We start from the raw sequence: 16,770 nt of genomic DNA, 5'->3' as shown, positions 1-16,770 counted from the left end.
GATGATTATTCTGACATACATATAATATAGGGGGATAAGGGAAAGATCAGTAAATACGACCTTTCAGCTGTGCCAATGTGCAAAATGCTGCTACACCACGCTGGGAGGAAAGACACAAATCTACTTACAGAGACATGAGGAGGTAAGGGGCCTTGAAAACTCCTTTAATAAAAGGAATAAGGGTACTTGCATAAACTGCTTGGAAATTGCTTGGAAAATGGGGAGAAAACATTCTCTAAAGGTTCTTACCAAAACCATGAAGGTTCTGGAAGAAACTTCTGATTTCCTTCGCAGAAAAATTTATTTGACCATAATAGACAAGTTTCCTAATAAGCTACACTAGGACATAGGAATTGAAGACTTGAAATGAGTATGTTAATAAATACCTTCCATAATGGTTTCGTAGGATTTTATGGCCAGAAGAGTATCTATTTCTATTTTTGAATGAGGAAACAAAAATCTAAAAAAATTTAATTTGCTCCACATAATAATGACATGACTATTTCACAATCAAGTATCATTTACAACATCCATATTCTATATTCTAAGTTCCCTAATATTTTCTACCTTTGCAGTGAGTACTCTTTCCAAGACAGTATTTCAAGTGTAAATTATATATTCTTTCCATGACTTAAAAAAAAAAAATTGTATGCCAAGAGCAAACGCAACAGGATAATAAGGTAATTAGCTGTTAAATTGCTTTTCCATAGTTACTCAGCAGTAAATATTAGCAGCATTTTTTATTATTCCAACAAGCACTCTACCTGGCTATAGTTCAGCTGTATACCTGGCTAAACCAATTATTTTCACACTTTGCTTTTATAAAGAATACTGTACTGTTAAATATAATCCTAACCACCAATTCCTTCATTTTTCTTTATTGCCATTTAGATTCAGAGCCAGCTCCACTATTAAGTAACAAAATCAATGCAATTATAATCTCATTAGTATTTAACCATGGCTTTGCACACTGGCGTAGAATATTTCATGGTAGTTATAAGATCTTTGATAAGGTGCTTTCTCAGGATTTTGGTCTCCTCATCTGTAAATGAGATTGGATTAGGCAATCTCTCTTCTACTTTCTAAAACTTTCTAAATTTTTCTATACATTAACTTTGTCTATACTATACATTTTATAGTAATTAGTTGACTCTTACCAATTTCTAAAAATCCCTCCTCATTCTTCAGATACATATTTTCATTTTGATTTACTTACTTCTAACAAAATATCTCAATGATGTTTAAATGAGAATATTAAAGTCTGGCAGTATCCATAGCAGAAAATAAATTAAAGAATTTATATGTTACATTTTTGTTTCTAATCAAGTCCAAAGAATAAATGTTTTTTAAAAAACTCATGCCGCCCAGCCGAGCGTGGCTCAGAGGTTGAGTGTTGACCTGGGATCCAGGCGAATGGGGTTCGATTCCTGGTCAGGGCACATGCCCGCGTTGCGGGCTTGGTCAATGACTCTCTCATCATTGATGTTTCTATCTCTCTCTCTCCCTCTCCTTTCCTCTTTCTGAAATCAATAAGATATATTTAAAAATAAAAATAAAAATTTTTAATTAAAAATAAAAATAAAAAAACCTCATGCCTTGCCCTGGCTGGTGTTGCTCAGTGGTTAGAGTGCCCACCCTTGCACCAAAGGATCACGGGTTCGATTCCGAGTCATGTGCACACACCTAGGTTGGGGGTTTGCTCCCCAACCCCCAGGGTGCATTCTCCCGGAGTGAATTGGGGAAGCAACCAGTTGAGGTGTCTCTCTCACATTGATGTTTCTCTCTCTCTCTCTCTCTCTCTCTCTCTCTCTCTTCCCCCCCTCCCTTCCACTCTCTCTGAAGGAATGAAAAAAATATCCTTAGGTGAGGTGTAAAAAAAGAAAAATGTCATGCCTTAACTACAAGTACTTATGGTTAATATAACAAAGAGTGGACAAATTTTATCAACAGAAACATTATAAAAAACTCAATGATGTATTCCACAGGTATTAGTTATTAGCAACTACTAATAATCAATAGAAAGATAAGACTTACTAATACATATAAATAAACTAAATGGGGTTGGGATATATAGATGAAATAGATGATAGTTAAAAGCTTTGCTAATTGGAACTTTCCAAATGGGAATATAAAGAACATAAAAATTAGAGTTCTCAAAGTTGTATCGAGAAATAATTATTTGATACTTAAAGGATAATTGTAAATTTTACATGAAAATTTTGTTAAATTAATGAATTCTCCACCATAGAAGAGTATCTGGCACATAGTAGATACTCAATAAATGTATTTGAATAAATGAATGTGTTCAGATTGAGTTTCATTTTGAAAAATGAGACCAAAAGTTTTTAAATGCTTGAAAAACACATTATTGACTACTTATAGGCACAAATGTTTCAAATGAGAACAGGAAAACTTATTTTAAACCAAATGAAAATATAAAAAACAGCTCTAGTCAATGAACAATGTCAAATGTTCTTGTCTCAAATTACAATTAATTAGATTCTGCCATTATGTCTTTAAACCGAAATTATGTAACCCCAAGATTCAGCTTAAGATATAGAAATGTAAATGAGAAAACATGTCCCTCTATTTTCCCCTTCATTCACTGAACAGATATTTCTTGCACACTAAGAGTAGTGGGTGCTAATTCCTTTCCATTTTAGATCCACTGGGATGAATAAGCCAGAGACAGACTTGCCCAGGCTGTATAAAAGAACAATTTCTGTACATCAACAGTCATAACTCATTTTCCACTTAATTGCTATTGCTCCATGCACAAAGTATATTTACCATATCCAGCTCAGTTTTATATATTTCTTCTAAAAATAAAACAATTTCTATCATTTTCATGAAAATACATTAAATTGTACCTTAATTTTTTTCTCTTCCATTGACTTATGGATGCGTTCTCTCAGTGGTTTCACCAATGAATTGTTCACCTGTATTGGAGAGCTATGTGCAAATAAAGCAAAAATTTATAAATTAAAAAAGCTTTTTTTAATCTAGTTTTTACCCCTCCCCTAACCAAAAGCAGTTCCATAATAAAAGACTACAAAATCTAGTTGTTTATAAAACTATATAAAAATACCAGTGTCTCTATTCTCACAGTTCTAAATATTAATGATTTGCTTAACTGATTCAGTCAGTAGATATCTGAACTTGTAGTATGTGTAATGCACTGTGTAACATACTATGAAAAACAAAAAGTTCATTCGTTCATTGGCCCTGAACTCAGGCATCATGAAGTCTAAGTAAGAAAAATAAGACATCCACCTAACTAAATTCAAAATAAAACAGGATAAGTGCCATAGCAGAGGAATTCAAAAGAGAAAAGCATAGTTTATAAAGAGAAGGGTTGGAGAAGCAGACACTGGAGCTTTGCAGCCAGACAAACCCAGATTCCCCAGTAAATTCCTTTTTGGCTCCACAGAGCCAGAGTCATAACCCCTTCGACTTAAAAGACCATTATATAAGAATAAAGAATCACCTATTCTAAGAAAGTCTAGTTTATATTGGTATATTGACTTATATTCATATACCACACTGTCCTTAATTTTATCATTTCAATGGATACCATTAAAAATTTACTTTACCATGTACGGTCACCTGTCTGCACAATGCCAATGGGAAGTGCCAAGGTAACTGTAAACAATTAAAATGTGTTTGGCCACATGGTCAAATAAAAAAAAAAAACTCTCTAAAATGGATGTGGGGATTCATTTTTTTAAAAAATATTTCATTAACACAAAGTAACTTTCTCCAAGAAAATGGTAGAATGGGGAAAATTTTAAATCATTTATATTTCTACCTAAAAGGCAAATCTTGTTAAACAGAAAGCAAAAGGAGAAAGAAAAAAAAAAAAAGATTCATTTTCTTTATGCTCATTTCTGGGATTCTAACACAGGGTATAAGTAAATCATTGATAAAATAAATTTCCACTGTTAGAAAAATATTTGGGCATTCTTAAAGTAGAATGTGAAAGAATTATATGCCCAGATATAAAAGGATAATCATGGGAAACTGGTGAAGAAGACAAGATTTACAGGACAAAAGTGAATCATATCATATAAATCATTAATGTTTCTGTTTAAAGAGAAAAGATAGTGAGGCACTGGGGAGACCACATGAAGCAATCATGCATGGATGTGTAGGAACAATTTTAGACTAAAATTAGATTTCTAAAAAGTAGCTCAAGCAGAAAATAGAAAAGATCAAAGAGTAGGAAGACTTTGTAAAAATTCTCAATGTACTAAATATAATTTTAAATGGTTGTTCTAACATTTTTAATGTTTCTATAAATGAACGCTTATTAATTAAAAATATCATCAACCTATTCAATTTTGATCTAACTGTTGTTAAAACAGGACAGTATCAATGAAACACCAACCTAATTCAGCATTTTCCTTCACAATGTGAGAAAGAACCAGTAAATGCCAATTCCCATGGAAGTTCAGTGTATGCTCTCTCCTTTTCGAAGGCAGAGCAGCACAGTCCCTGTAGTGGAGACCTTGGGCTTCAGAGGAAGACCCTTTGCTGCTTGCTAACAGCGTTCTTAGGCAAATTACTTAACATCTCTCTCAAGCCTCTAGTCCTTCACTTATAAAGTGAGGATATTATTAAAAGAGGTTGCTGTGAGGGCTGAGATAATGTAAGTAAAAACATTTGGCAAAGTTCTTTTTTTTTTTCTTAATATATCTTTATTGATTTCAGAGAGAGGAAGGGAGAGGGAGAGACAGAGATAGAAACATCAATAATGAGAGAGTCACTGATCGAGCCCGCAACCCGGGCATGTGCCCTGACCGGGAATCGAACCCCAATCGCCCGGATCCTAGGTCGATGCTCAACCACTGAGCCACACCCGACTGAGTGGCAAAGTTCTTGACATACAAAGGAAAGTAAATAAATATTTCCAAAGCAAAAAACGAAAACAAGAACCAAAACAAAAAAAATACCTGTCATACTCTTATAAAATACTACCTTTTCTATATAACTCCCTCATCTTCAAGTGCTCAATCTCCTTTTAACTAACTTTTGTTTTCTCTCTTCATACTTGCCTATAGTCTTCAAGTTTCCTACCATAGTTAGTACTGGTTTTATAATCAATGAGGTGCTTTTCCAAAAACTCCTTTTATAGACTAGAGTTAACATTCACATACATACAGCTTCCACATGACTTACCTGAAAAGCGTAAGAATAGAAGTTCCATTGTGATGAATAGTGTTTTCATCGTCATATAAAAGCTCTGCTTTGTTTCTGGTAGGAGCATTGGCTGCCTCTTCATCCAAAAGAACCAGTAACAGTTTCACGGTATCTCTGCCACAGTATGCAGTGCCATGGTTTATGGCATAAGACTTTGGCTAGAACAAAAAACAATTTTAAGTAAACGCTATAATCACCCTGCCGGGTCAATCAGCTGCTCTCTTCCAGTCCATGAGCCACTGTTCTCCTTCTTCCTTTGTTGTTTAATAAAAGATCGGCCATGAGAAGTGGCTTTAAGGCATGGGAATATTTCTCCCTCAAGCCAGACTGAAATCAATCTTATCAATTTCCAGAAACACAAACGAATACAAAAAATAGTATCATTAAAGAGGAAGACATAGGGTTCTGGTCAAAATAACATTGGGCTTTAAGTCAGAAAATTTAGCTACTACCTGGCTGTGTGACCTCAGCCTCATGACTTAACCTCTCTGAGTATTTCTTCTCTCTTACACCACAGAGAGATAGGGTTCTGGTGATCTAAATGCCAACCCCACAGGTGGCTGGAAAGATCTCTCAAACACAAAATAAAAAACTAGTGCCAGATTGGACATGGCCCAGCGGCTGAGCATCAACCTAGGATCCAGGAGATCGGGGTTCGATTCCCAGTCAGGGCACATGCCCGGGTTGCGGGCTGCAGCCAATCAATGACTCTCTCATCATTGATGTTTCTATATCTCTTTCTCCATCTCCTTTCCTCTCTGAAATCAATAAAGATATATTTAAAAAAAAGAAAAAAACAGAAAAAGAAAAACTAATTGACATTCATTCATTCAGTAATCACTGATAAGTACAAACTAAGTCCCAAGCACTGTGTTTGAAGTTAAGACTGCCAATATAAAAACCACTGCCTCTAGGAGCCCACAGTCTCCTTGATAAAATAAGTAAGCAATGACTGCATTACAGTGCTTAGTGCTATTTCCAACATAAAGTATACATGGTGCACTGGGAGCACACAAAAAGTAGTGATCAATTTACCCTGGAATCAAGGATGGCTTCATGGAGGAAGACACAAAGGGATAGGAGAGAGCAAGGTACTTTCAGGGGCCAGGCAGGATGACACCACTGAAGAACAAGGTAACAGAGAGAGTTGTGTGAGGCGAGCCTGGGAAGCTCTGTGTATCAGGCAGAGAGGTCTGAAGTCAGTCTGTTATACAGTTAAATATCTCTTGGCTTATTAAGCAAGGAAGTAAAACAGTACTAATTTAGATTTTAGAAAAATGATGGCAATGTGTAAAATATATTCCAGGATAAGAATATTATTAACTCTGAAGACAGCACAATCTGAGGAGACTAATAGTCTAGCTTAGAACTGAAGAAGACAGTAGCTGTAGAGATAAAGACAGACTTAGTGACCGGAGAGAAGAATGAGGGAAACTATACGACATAAAATATTACATATAGATACATGTAAACACAAACTCTGAAGGTATCTCAGCTCAATTTTGATACCAACTTACTAGTTGCATGTGCTGAATAAGTCTGGGAAAGCTGCTTAACCTCAACGTGCTTCAGTTAAATCACTGGTAAAACGGGTAATTAGTGCCTAACCAGTAGGGTTGTTGGATGGTGTGCCTAGATATCAAAGCTGCCCTTTCTGGGACATTCCTCAGCCTTCATCAGTGTGGTCTTGGCCTCCTTTCTCTACTTGGCCGACACAGGCTCAGGCTACCAATGAACTTTAATGTACACCTACACTGGAATTTCAACCAATTAACTACCACAATCTAGTGCTTAACATGTATATTTTTCATTAACACCAGGTAAGTCCATATTGTTTAATACTAATTAAGTAATTAGTATTAAATAATACTCACTGAGAATTATTGAATTGTATTTTTCGAAGATTTCTGATTTGGTGAAAAACATACAATTAAGAACCAGGTTGTCTGCATTTTTATTTCTGGTGACTGGGCATGGGAGAGATTGATGCTCTTAATTATCTGAGTTGTGACAATTTCTAATTTATACTGATAGCAATAACCTAGTTGTCATTTGAGCCAAGCTAGTCACAGGAATTGTTAATATACATGGGATATATGGGAGCAACCCAGAATCTCCCCCATCAAATTAATCTAAAAACATGCATTGTTATTGAAAAATATCTAAAAATAGTCCCTAAGGAATGTGAATAAATAAGTACTAAAAAATAAGCAAAAGTGTTTCTCTATACACTGGCTGTCACCATCACAACTAATGAAAAGGGGCTTTTGTTACTTGAATAATTATACTGCAACAAATGGATTTTAACACATATTCCAAAATTGTGTTTTAGAGCTAAAAACATGGCAGTCCATTTTTCCTATAATGCTATAGTTATAATACTGTATAATGTTCAAAAATCTATGTTAAAAAAATAACAAGAGAGGCGAATGTCCTAGGAATATTCAGTTAAAAGATTTCTAAGTGTAGGAAATATTCCTAATGTTCACAGTGTGCTGCAATGGAGGTAGAAAATATAAAAACACAGAGATAGAAAAATCCTATAAAAGAAAATTAAACTATTGAATAGAAACCATTTCTGTTGCTGTTCTATAGGGTGCCTAGTACTGAGGTCAGAACCAGAGAAACCAAGTTCTTATTTTATATCTGAGTAAAAGGTAAAATAATCATTTCATAAGATTATCAAAAGCTATGGGCAGGACACCTGAGTATCTATTAGGAATTATAAACTGCAAGTGCTCCAAGGGATATTGAAAATTATCCAGTGCCCTACACTTCAACAAATACAGACAATTTGGTCCAAAGGTGTTATGATTTATCCAAGTCGAACATAATCCTACATAATCCTACTGAGATGCTTAAGTTTTCAACAACACAACACAGGAAACATTCTTTTGACATAAGTAGCAACAGCAAACCATTTCTACAACAAACAGAAGAGAAAATGTTCTATACCGAAGGATAATAAAATATAAAAAGCTCATTACCCGTGCAGGACTGATGTCAGTGGTGCTAACAGCTATGTCTCCTTTCTGAGAACTGATAATATTTTTAATCCTCAAATCCAAATCCTGAGCAACTTCCTCTACTGCTTTATAAAAAGGATCCCTGCTGTTCTGGCCTTTAATCAGTTGCATCTTTATCACTGAGAGTATCCGACCCCCTGCAAGGCTGAAAATAGAAATAAGATCACCTTTATAACAATATTACACCACCATGCTCATAAGCTTGAAAATATAATTCTCTGGGTTAATCAACACTTTTCAAAGAATAAGGCTTTGACCTTGAAAATCAAACAGTGACACATATATATAAGAAAAGAATGAGACCCTTAGAAGTAAAATTTAAAAGTTTTTCCAACAGCAGGTCATTTCAACAAGGTAGTTACTTCTTCCTTCATTTGAAAGCTAAAGGGAAATAAATACTTTAGCATATATGAGAGATTCAGATGCAATTACATACATAAAACATACTTAAAATATGTGCCTTTAGATACAACTAAGGTAACAAAAGCTACCTGGATACCTGAATCCTACATATCACTTTAATCTTAAAAACAATTCAATAAGTATTATTACCCTTAAATCACAGGTGAAAACATTGGGTCTCAAAACAGTTAAATAGTTTATCCAAGTATTAATACATACTGTTCTGGGCTAGCAAGGAGGTGGTGAGGAAGGAGACTGACCTGGAACACATGATATTGTACTATAATATGAGAAGAGTTATTACATAAAAGAGAAGAGCAAGCTAGTTAATACTGATCTAAAGCAAACCAGAGGCTGGACCAACTATGGCCAACGGATAAGTGTTTTAAAAAACCTTAACTCAATTGTTTCTTTATAGTAAACCTGAACCTGAATAAATTTGGGTTGCAGTTCCTGCTTCAGAAAGCAGACCTAAAGCCAACATGAGAAATGTATAGCGAGAAGGATTTGGGTCCATTACAAGAAAGAAATTAGAGGTGTCCAGCAACAGAAGGAGACTTTTTGAAGTCAGGAGATCTCCATCCTCAGTGGAAAGGCTGCACTGAGCCAAACAAGAAGGGGTGTGGTCTGAGCGTGGAGTCAGGCTGCCTGAGCACAAATCGCAGCTCCCCGATGTGCTTCCTTGGGTACGCTGTTTAACCTCTCCGTGAATTTTACAGTGCCAGGAAGGAAATTATGAGTTAAGGTTTTCATCCTCACTGCCTCATTGCCAGACTTTATGTTTCAGGGGACAAGCCAGGTTCCCTAATGATCATTGGAAATATAATTGCTCACAGTTAAACAGCTGGTCCAAATAGAGAAGGAAAGTTAGCAAAAAACCACAGAGAATTAAACTGCAATAGTACATTAGACCAGTAGCTCCCAAATTCGTTTGATTGTTAGACTCATACTAACCATTAGTTTAAAAGATCAACTCCAGATCCTACCCTAATGAATCACAATGTCCAGAGGACATTAAATAGTTGCATTGTTTTAAAAGTACCACAGGTGATTCTTAAGACTAGACAAGTTGGGAAACATTTCAGGAAAAATGAGCAACTTGAGAAAGGACTCATGCTTTTTCATCCTCACCTGAGGGTGTTTGTTGATTTTGGAGAAGAGGCTGGGAGAGAAATATCCATGTAAGAAGGAAACATCAGTGGGTTGCCTCCCATATGTGTCCGACCAGACCCGACCTGTAACTTAGGTATGTGCCCCAACAGGGAATGAAACCCCACAACCTTCTGGCGCACGGGACAATGCTCCAACCAACTGAGCCACCCGGCCAGGGCAAAACGAACTGTATTTTAGTAATCTTCATATTATCATTTACTCCTGGCACAGGGAAGAGATGGTTGATATGCTTGTTGAGGAAATTGACCACTATCACATCAACAAAAGATTGTTTTTAACACTTAAGTTTTTAACACATAAGATAAAAATATATTTTACTATGATCCATATTATTATTATTTGCAATACAGAAGCACTTAGGGGGTATCCACTGGATTCTAGATACTCTGCGGGGAAATATTACTGAGCTTGGCAGGAATAGGAGGAAACCTCTAAGTACCACCCAATCTCTCCCCCAAAAAAGGAAAAACAAGAGCCGGAGTGGAAAGTTGGAAGCCGTGAGTGGTAAGCAAGCAGGATGAATGGGGTTTTCCTGAGGACACAACAAATCTCTAGTAGCACCAAGATCAGGACACAAAGCCCTGGTTGACTTTCAAATTGTGCCTGAAACTTCCAAGGGGGAGAAGCCAGTATGGCTTTTATTAGATTTATTCTAAGTACTTTATATTTTTGATGCTACTTTATAACATTTTCTATTTGGTGATGGTGTAAAAATACAATTGCTGACCTTGTGCTGGGCAACATTGATAAACTCTACTATTAATTTTAATGATTTTTCTTCTGCTTCTTGGAGTTTTCTACACATATAATCATACTGTCATCATCAGTTGCACTTCTTCCTTTTCAATTGTTGTATCTCCTATTTCTTTTCCTTGCCTTACTTCAGTGAGGTGGACATCTAATACTAAGTTGAAAAGAAATGATGAGACCAAGAACTCTTGTCTTGTTCTAAATCTTAAACAGAATCCTAAAATATTTTACCATTACACAGGTTTTCACAGAAACCCTTTATGAGGTTAAAGCCCTTATTCTTAATTCATTTTACAATGAGAGGGTAGCCATGTAGGATGAGTATGTCCTAACAGACTCCTCACCTTGGGCAGTCCTTGGGCTTTGTCCTCTGTCCCCTCAGACTTTGGTGGCTATAAGAATAGATTCTCCAAATCACCAAATTCAGCAAATACTCTGAAAATAAAAGCTGCCCTCCCTTCTTGACTTCCCTTTCTGGCTCTCTTCCTTCCCCTAGTTTTTGTCTGTATTTTCATTGTATTTGCCTGTTTATCAATGCATTTAAGAAGTATTTTTAAAATGTTATCCGGCATTATTATTGTCAAAGGGGAGGGTCAATCAGCCAACCTAGTCTGCCATACATCCGTAATAAGCAGACTCTAAGTATTATATTATGTATACAGGCACTTTCTTTATCAGCTAGTATTTTCCTAATTTTCAATTAAAAGCACAGAAAGTAATTGGGTAAAATGTAGCCAAAATGAAAACATAATTAATATTATGTGCTTTTTCTGGGAATTAATCACTAATGGAAAAGTTCTGAAAAAGATTCAAAAGGATAATAAAATATGAAAGAATGTCTCAGTCAATTAAAAGAACAAAAAAAACCAAGGCTTTGAATGATATTAGGTAAAGTCACCTTTACCTCCCTTTTCTCATTCTTTCCACAAGAATATGCTAGATTTTTAAAATAATATAACTCAATGATTGTATTTTATTTAGCAAAAAATTTATAAGACTTGCATTTAAAATATCTGTCAAGGTCAATATCTGACCCCTGGCAAAATACCTCAAACACCAGTGTCATGACTAGTCTGTTGCTACACATTCACTACGCACTAAGCAACCATTAACTATTCAAATATCTGCTCAGCGACACAGTGGCTTAATTCAAACACTTCTAAAGCCTAGAAACTCTTGAAGTTTTAACTCAAATGACATCAGGACATTTGTGCTAGGCCCTACAAACACAAAATGAATAAACTTTTCTCTTTAAAAGGTCACAACTGATTATATGATACAATGAGACACTAAACGTAGAAAGAGTTGGAGTGGGAAGGGAAGAGCACAAGGAGGTAATCAGGAAGGCTTCCCAGAAGATACATTATAACTACGCTGGCTAAACATTAATAGGAGAATTTAGGAGAGGAAGGTGAGCTGCAGCTCCTGGCTATTAAATGCATCACATCAGAGCCCTGTAGCAGAAAGAGAAAAATGAGGCTAGTGAGGAAAACACAATGAAATCCCCAAGCTTGTATCAAAGCATCGTGCCTGAAAGAGAGTAAGAAGCGACAATAAAGACAAATGGCTGGTAACGCTTTAATGTAATTAAATTACTAGCTCACTTTACCATACAGAGCAATTGCCTTTTCCTCACCACCTTCATGAATTTGATAACTACTTACTAAAATAAATTATATCTCTAGCCCTGGCGGGGTGGCTCAGTTGGACGAAGAGTTGTCCCACACAAAAAAGTGGTGGGTTCAAGTCCCAGTCAGGGCACATACCTAGGTTGTGGGGAGTGTACAGGAGGCAACCAATTGATGTTTCCCTCTCATGTAGATGTTTTCCTCTCCCCTTCCTTCTCTCCCTAAAATCAATAAACATAGCCATGGGTGAGGACTAAAAAAAATTATATCCCTAACAATTAAATATAATTAAAGGTGCTACATAACATGTATCAAAATGCTTCTGAAATATATTTAAATGAGATTCTGGACAGGATCATTTCAACCAGATTTAATATTCTAAAAATGCATAATACTTAGTCCAACATATATAATTCAGGTGTGCCATTAAAGAGTTGCTGTGTAATAAACCTGAATTACAGAATCTTAAACCTTTGAACAACTATGAAACCTGAAACCTTTTTTAAGTGAAAGTATAGTATGCATTTTATGGTGGCACCTACTGGCAAAGGGTAGAAATGCAGCCAAACTATAGCTAAAAGGGCCAAAGGGAAACCTGGCAGTGGGGAGGGAAGTGTGAGAATGGCTTCTTGAGTTTTCTTCCCGGCCAGCCTATTCCCCATCCTTCTTTGGATTCAAAGATTACTGTGATTCCCTATCACCACCACCCTATTACAAGACAAGTAGTACAAACTCATCCTCAGTTACAAGAGTTGAATAAATTTTTTTTTTTTTAATACATCTTTACTGATTTCAGAGAGAGGAAAGGAGAGGGAGAGAGAGAGAAACATCAATGATGAGAGAGTCATTGATCGGCTGCAGCCCACAACCCGGGCATGTGCCCTGACCGGGAATCGAACCCTGATCGCCTGGATCCTAGGTCGACGCTTAAACACTGAGCCACGCCCGGCTGGGCGAGTTGAATGAATTTTTACCTCTAAGTTTTGACACTGAGAGACAGAGTGATACACAGGCAGTAGGTAGAGTACACAGAATTCCTATGCCATGCTGAGGTTTCTGGAGTTTCATCCGTTACCTTATTTGGAATCTTTAAAGGGTTTTAATCATGGAAGTAACATTTGCTGTTTCAGAAAGATCACTGGCAGCAGTGAGGACAACAGGATGGGGCAACGCAAGACTGGAGGCAGAATGAACAAGTCAGAAATAAGTGAAAAAATCCAGGGAAGAAAGAGAGAAAATCTGAAAACAGGCCGTGTAAAGAATGGAAATAAGATAGTAGCTATGGGAATAGAGATGCGAAATACATAAAAAATGTCAAGTAAGAGGAACTGATGGATCTTGGTGACTGAAGGAATAGAGAAAGGAGAAAAAGGAGTTTAAGACTTGTTCTGGGTTCCTGCTGGGTGACTGGAGGGAGAGAGGCTTCATCAAGCCAGGAGAAGCAGGTTTTCAAGGGAAGATGAAGATTTAGCTTGGGAAATGTTAAATTTGAGTTGCCTTTGAGGTAACAACCTATATATAAGTAAAGATATATTTTTGAAATTCAGGAAAGAGGTTTGAATTTCACTGAAATATACATTTAGAATTTGCATATATGCAGTCAAGAGAGGTAGGTAGAATATAAAGAGAATGGAATATCAGAAGTTATGGGGGAAAGAGAGCAAATGATCAAATTTGAGGACTCAAGAGAGACCAAAAACGACGACAATTTGAAGATGAAAAGCGATCCTTGCGAAATAGCTCCGGTAGAGTGGAAACGTGTAAAAAGCTAGGTACAGATATGGGACTCCTACTGCCAAATTAAAAGTTCAAAGATATTATCTATTAGGTCATTTTCAGTCCTAAACAATCTGTTTCTTCCAGATAAAGACAAATGGTAAACCCTCTTTTCTAAATAAATTTAAATTGAGCATGTCTTTTGACTCTGGCAAAAATTTTGGAATCACAGAGAAGCAAAAACTCAGGGGGAAAGGTTACAGGATTATATTTTATTCATTAGCTATCTTTTCTTCTCCCCGGTTTGGTCTGATGATTGGTCACTTCAATAGCTCTTATATCCCTACCTCTGATTCTGTGAAGCTTTAAAGACGGAGTAATACCACGTTTGTACTTCATGAAAAGTCATTACCTTGGATTCGATATTTCTCCAAGGATCTCATCTAATTTGTCAATGAAATTAATAAAATTAGACAATCCTTTCATGTGTGTCCTTAAAGGATCAGACGGCGATGGTGCGTATCCTTTCCCTCCAAGCTCCATTGTCCTAATAAACGATGTGGCCACCTATGAATTGAAACAAATGATTCCGCTATGTTTAATGATTTAGTGAGTGAAAACTACAACTTACTTTATGAAGCCGGGAACATGGATATAATCCTGGTTATACAAGTGAAGCACTTTTGTGGCCCACACTACACTTCAATTCAGAAGCAAATAATCAAACACATGGGTGCCATGCAGAATTCATGCCAGCAAAGGTTGGGGGGCAAATTAAGGGCATCAATAGCATGTTCATAAGAGTATACTATTGGCTATAAAGAATTGGTTCGTGAATATATTCTTACATAGATTAAGTAATGGCTACTGGAATTGTTGCACAGAACAAAGGGGTTTTCAGCATCAACTGTGTTGATTTATTTAAGGTGGGCAATTAATTCAACTCTTCCAAGCTATAGCTTCTTTATATATAAAAATAAAGATTTAGGCTAGATAATCACTAAGCCCCATCTAGTTTCACATCCTAGGATTATGTGACCACGTGTAGTTCAAAGGCCTTGTCTTTACAATGATAAAAATACATAGATGATCACTAACTATAAGAGCATCTCCACCAAAACAATGTTCTAAAGCAGTATTTTCCAGAATGTATCCTTAGAAAAACAAATTCAATGAAAAGTTCCACAGTAAGATAACTTAGGAAACCAAAGATTAAATAACAAGTTTAACTTAAGCAGATTTCTTTAGCAGGACTTCTCAAAATTTTGAAATACAAACATGAATTTATGTATATCCAATGAAGGTACATACTATTTCCAAACTTTTTCTCTTGGAAACAGTTATTCAAAAAGCATGCAACAGGGACTTTCTGACTTCGGCTAGCACTGTATAGAATACATACAGGAAAGCACTGCTTTAGGGAAATTCTCCCTTGTCAAACGTGAAGGATATGACAAAACAATAAAAATACTATGGATTTTCAAATGCAGAGGTAGGACATCAAGTAACAGTTTAGAAGTTATTTTACCATAGTTATAAGAATTCTACATCAAGGTACATGGATCCACTGTTCAAAGAGTCTTTATTTAAAAAAATCTTAAAAATTGAACAGATCCATACCAGAAAGATAGACATCTGTTTCTCTCGAGCAGCATGTTTCAGATCAGTGAAGGCTTCTCTTCCAAGTCCTCGATCAGGAATATTGAGAATATGAGCCAGAGCCAGGTCATTCTTTGAATTCACTAGCAGGTTTAAATATGAGTAGAAAATTTTCTTTGCTAGTAACTTCACCTGCACAATAAAATAGTATTTTCTTTATTGAAATTGTTCTAAATCCATCATTTTTTTATATGCAGTAAAAATACTTATAACCATTCAATGACAACATCTCACTCAGATCTTTGGGAAAAAGAAATGACAAATAAACCAAAAGTTTGGGTTGGACAATTAACATGTTCTTCTTGCTCATAAAACCAACCTGCTGCAATGAAAAGCTATAAGTAAATACCAACTATCATAATCACTGGAAAATGGCTCTTAGAAAATGATATATAAGATACAGTCCAAAGTCTGCATTTCTGGTGAGGCCTGATTTCATCCCCCCCCCCCATACATATGCCAATAAATAATGGCCAATAATGAAGCCCCCTGAAGTCTAGGGCATGGATCAACTGACACTGTTTGGCCCTATGTCCCTTTCAGGGCTAGATATAAGGGCTGACATTATATGGTTAAAATTTTGGAGAATTAAGATACTGACTTTGACAATACCAAATAATCAAGTAAGTTAAAATGAAAAGGTTCAACCAAACGCTAAGCAAATAATAGTAAATAGTTGATGTTGACATTAACTGGACAAAACAAAGCTATAGACCATTCAAGCATGAGATGCACAATATTTGAGAGCACTTGATATGGGCATCATTTCTTTCATATATACTGTTACTTGTCCTTCACAATCAAATGATAAAACAGGGCATAAAGAGAGGTAAAGAGGTAGCAACAAAAAATTAAAAATCATTAGGAAGTCTTTTAGATAATTATTAAGGATGTCTCAAGTTCATATGAATCTTAAAAGCGCTTTTAAAGATAACACCCTTTTGAATTATTTAAATTCCATGTGAAAAACAATTCTTGAAACATGAGACAGTCGGGGTCAATTTAAAAAAAAACTTCATTGAACAGGATAAGGTTACGTTGGATATGGACTGAAAATGCAATTTAAGCAAAACTGATTAAATGAAGAAGTCTAAGTATTAACTCTCTAGAACTTTTTTCTTACAAGCATTTATCATCTTTGCAAAGAGCTTCCCTAAGTTCCCAATATAAAGTAGCCATCCATCCACATACTTGCTTACTGCCCTGTTACAACTCTG

At 35.9% G+C, this 16,770-nt stretch overlaps 1 protein-coding gene across 4 annotated transcripts in view; it reads right to left on the bottom strand.

Moving 5' to 3' along the window:
• PARPBP (PARP1 binding protein) overlaps positions 1-16,770 on the bottom strand; it is a 39,455-nt gene that overhangs the window by 9,756 nt on the left and 12,929 nt on the right. For 3 of the 4 annotated variants that reach the window (XM_081129809.1, XM_081129811.1, XM_081129812.1), the window contains 6 exons: positions 15,515-15,685; positions 14,307-14,461; positions 8,187-8,370; positions 6,235-6,321; positions 5,179-5,357; positions 2,871-2,952 (listed from right to left, as the gene is read on the bottom strand). In XM_081129809.1, coding sequence (XP_080985935.1) covers positions 2,871-2,952; positions 5,179-5,357; positions 6,235-6,321; positions 8,187-8,370; positions 14,307-14,461; positions 15,515-15,685 — 858 coding nt within the window. The remainder of the gene's footprint in view (positions 1-2,870; positions 2,953-5,178; positions 5,358-6,234; positions 6,322-8,186; positions 8,371-14,306; positions 14,462-15,514; positions 15,686-16,770) is intronic. The other variant, XM_081129810.1, reaches the window with a different exon arrangement.

The sequence above is a fragment of the Miniopterus schreibersii genome (assembly GCF_964146895.1).
Source record: "Miniopterus schreibersii genome assembly, chromosome: 2".
NCBI lineage: Eukaryota > Metazoa > Chordata > Mammalia > Chiroptera > Miniopteridae > Miniopterus > Miniopterus schreibersii.
The sequence above is the reverse complement of the archived record's forward strand: the minus strand, read 5'-3'. Positions and strand labels throughout refer to the sequence as shown.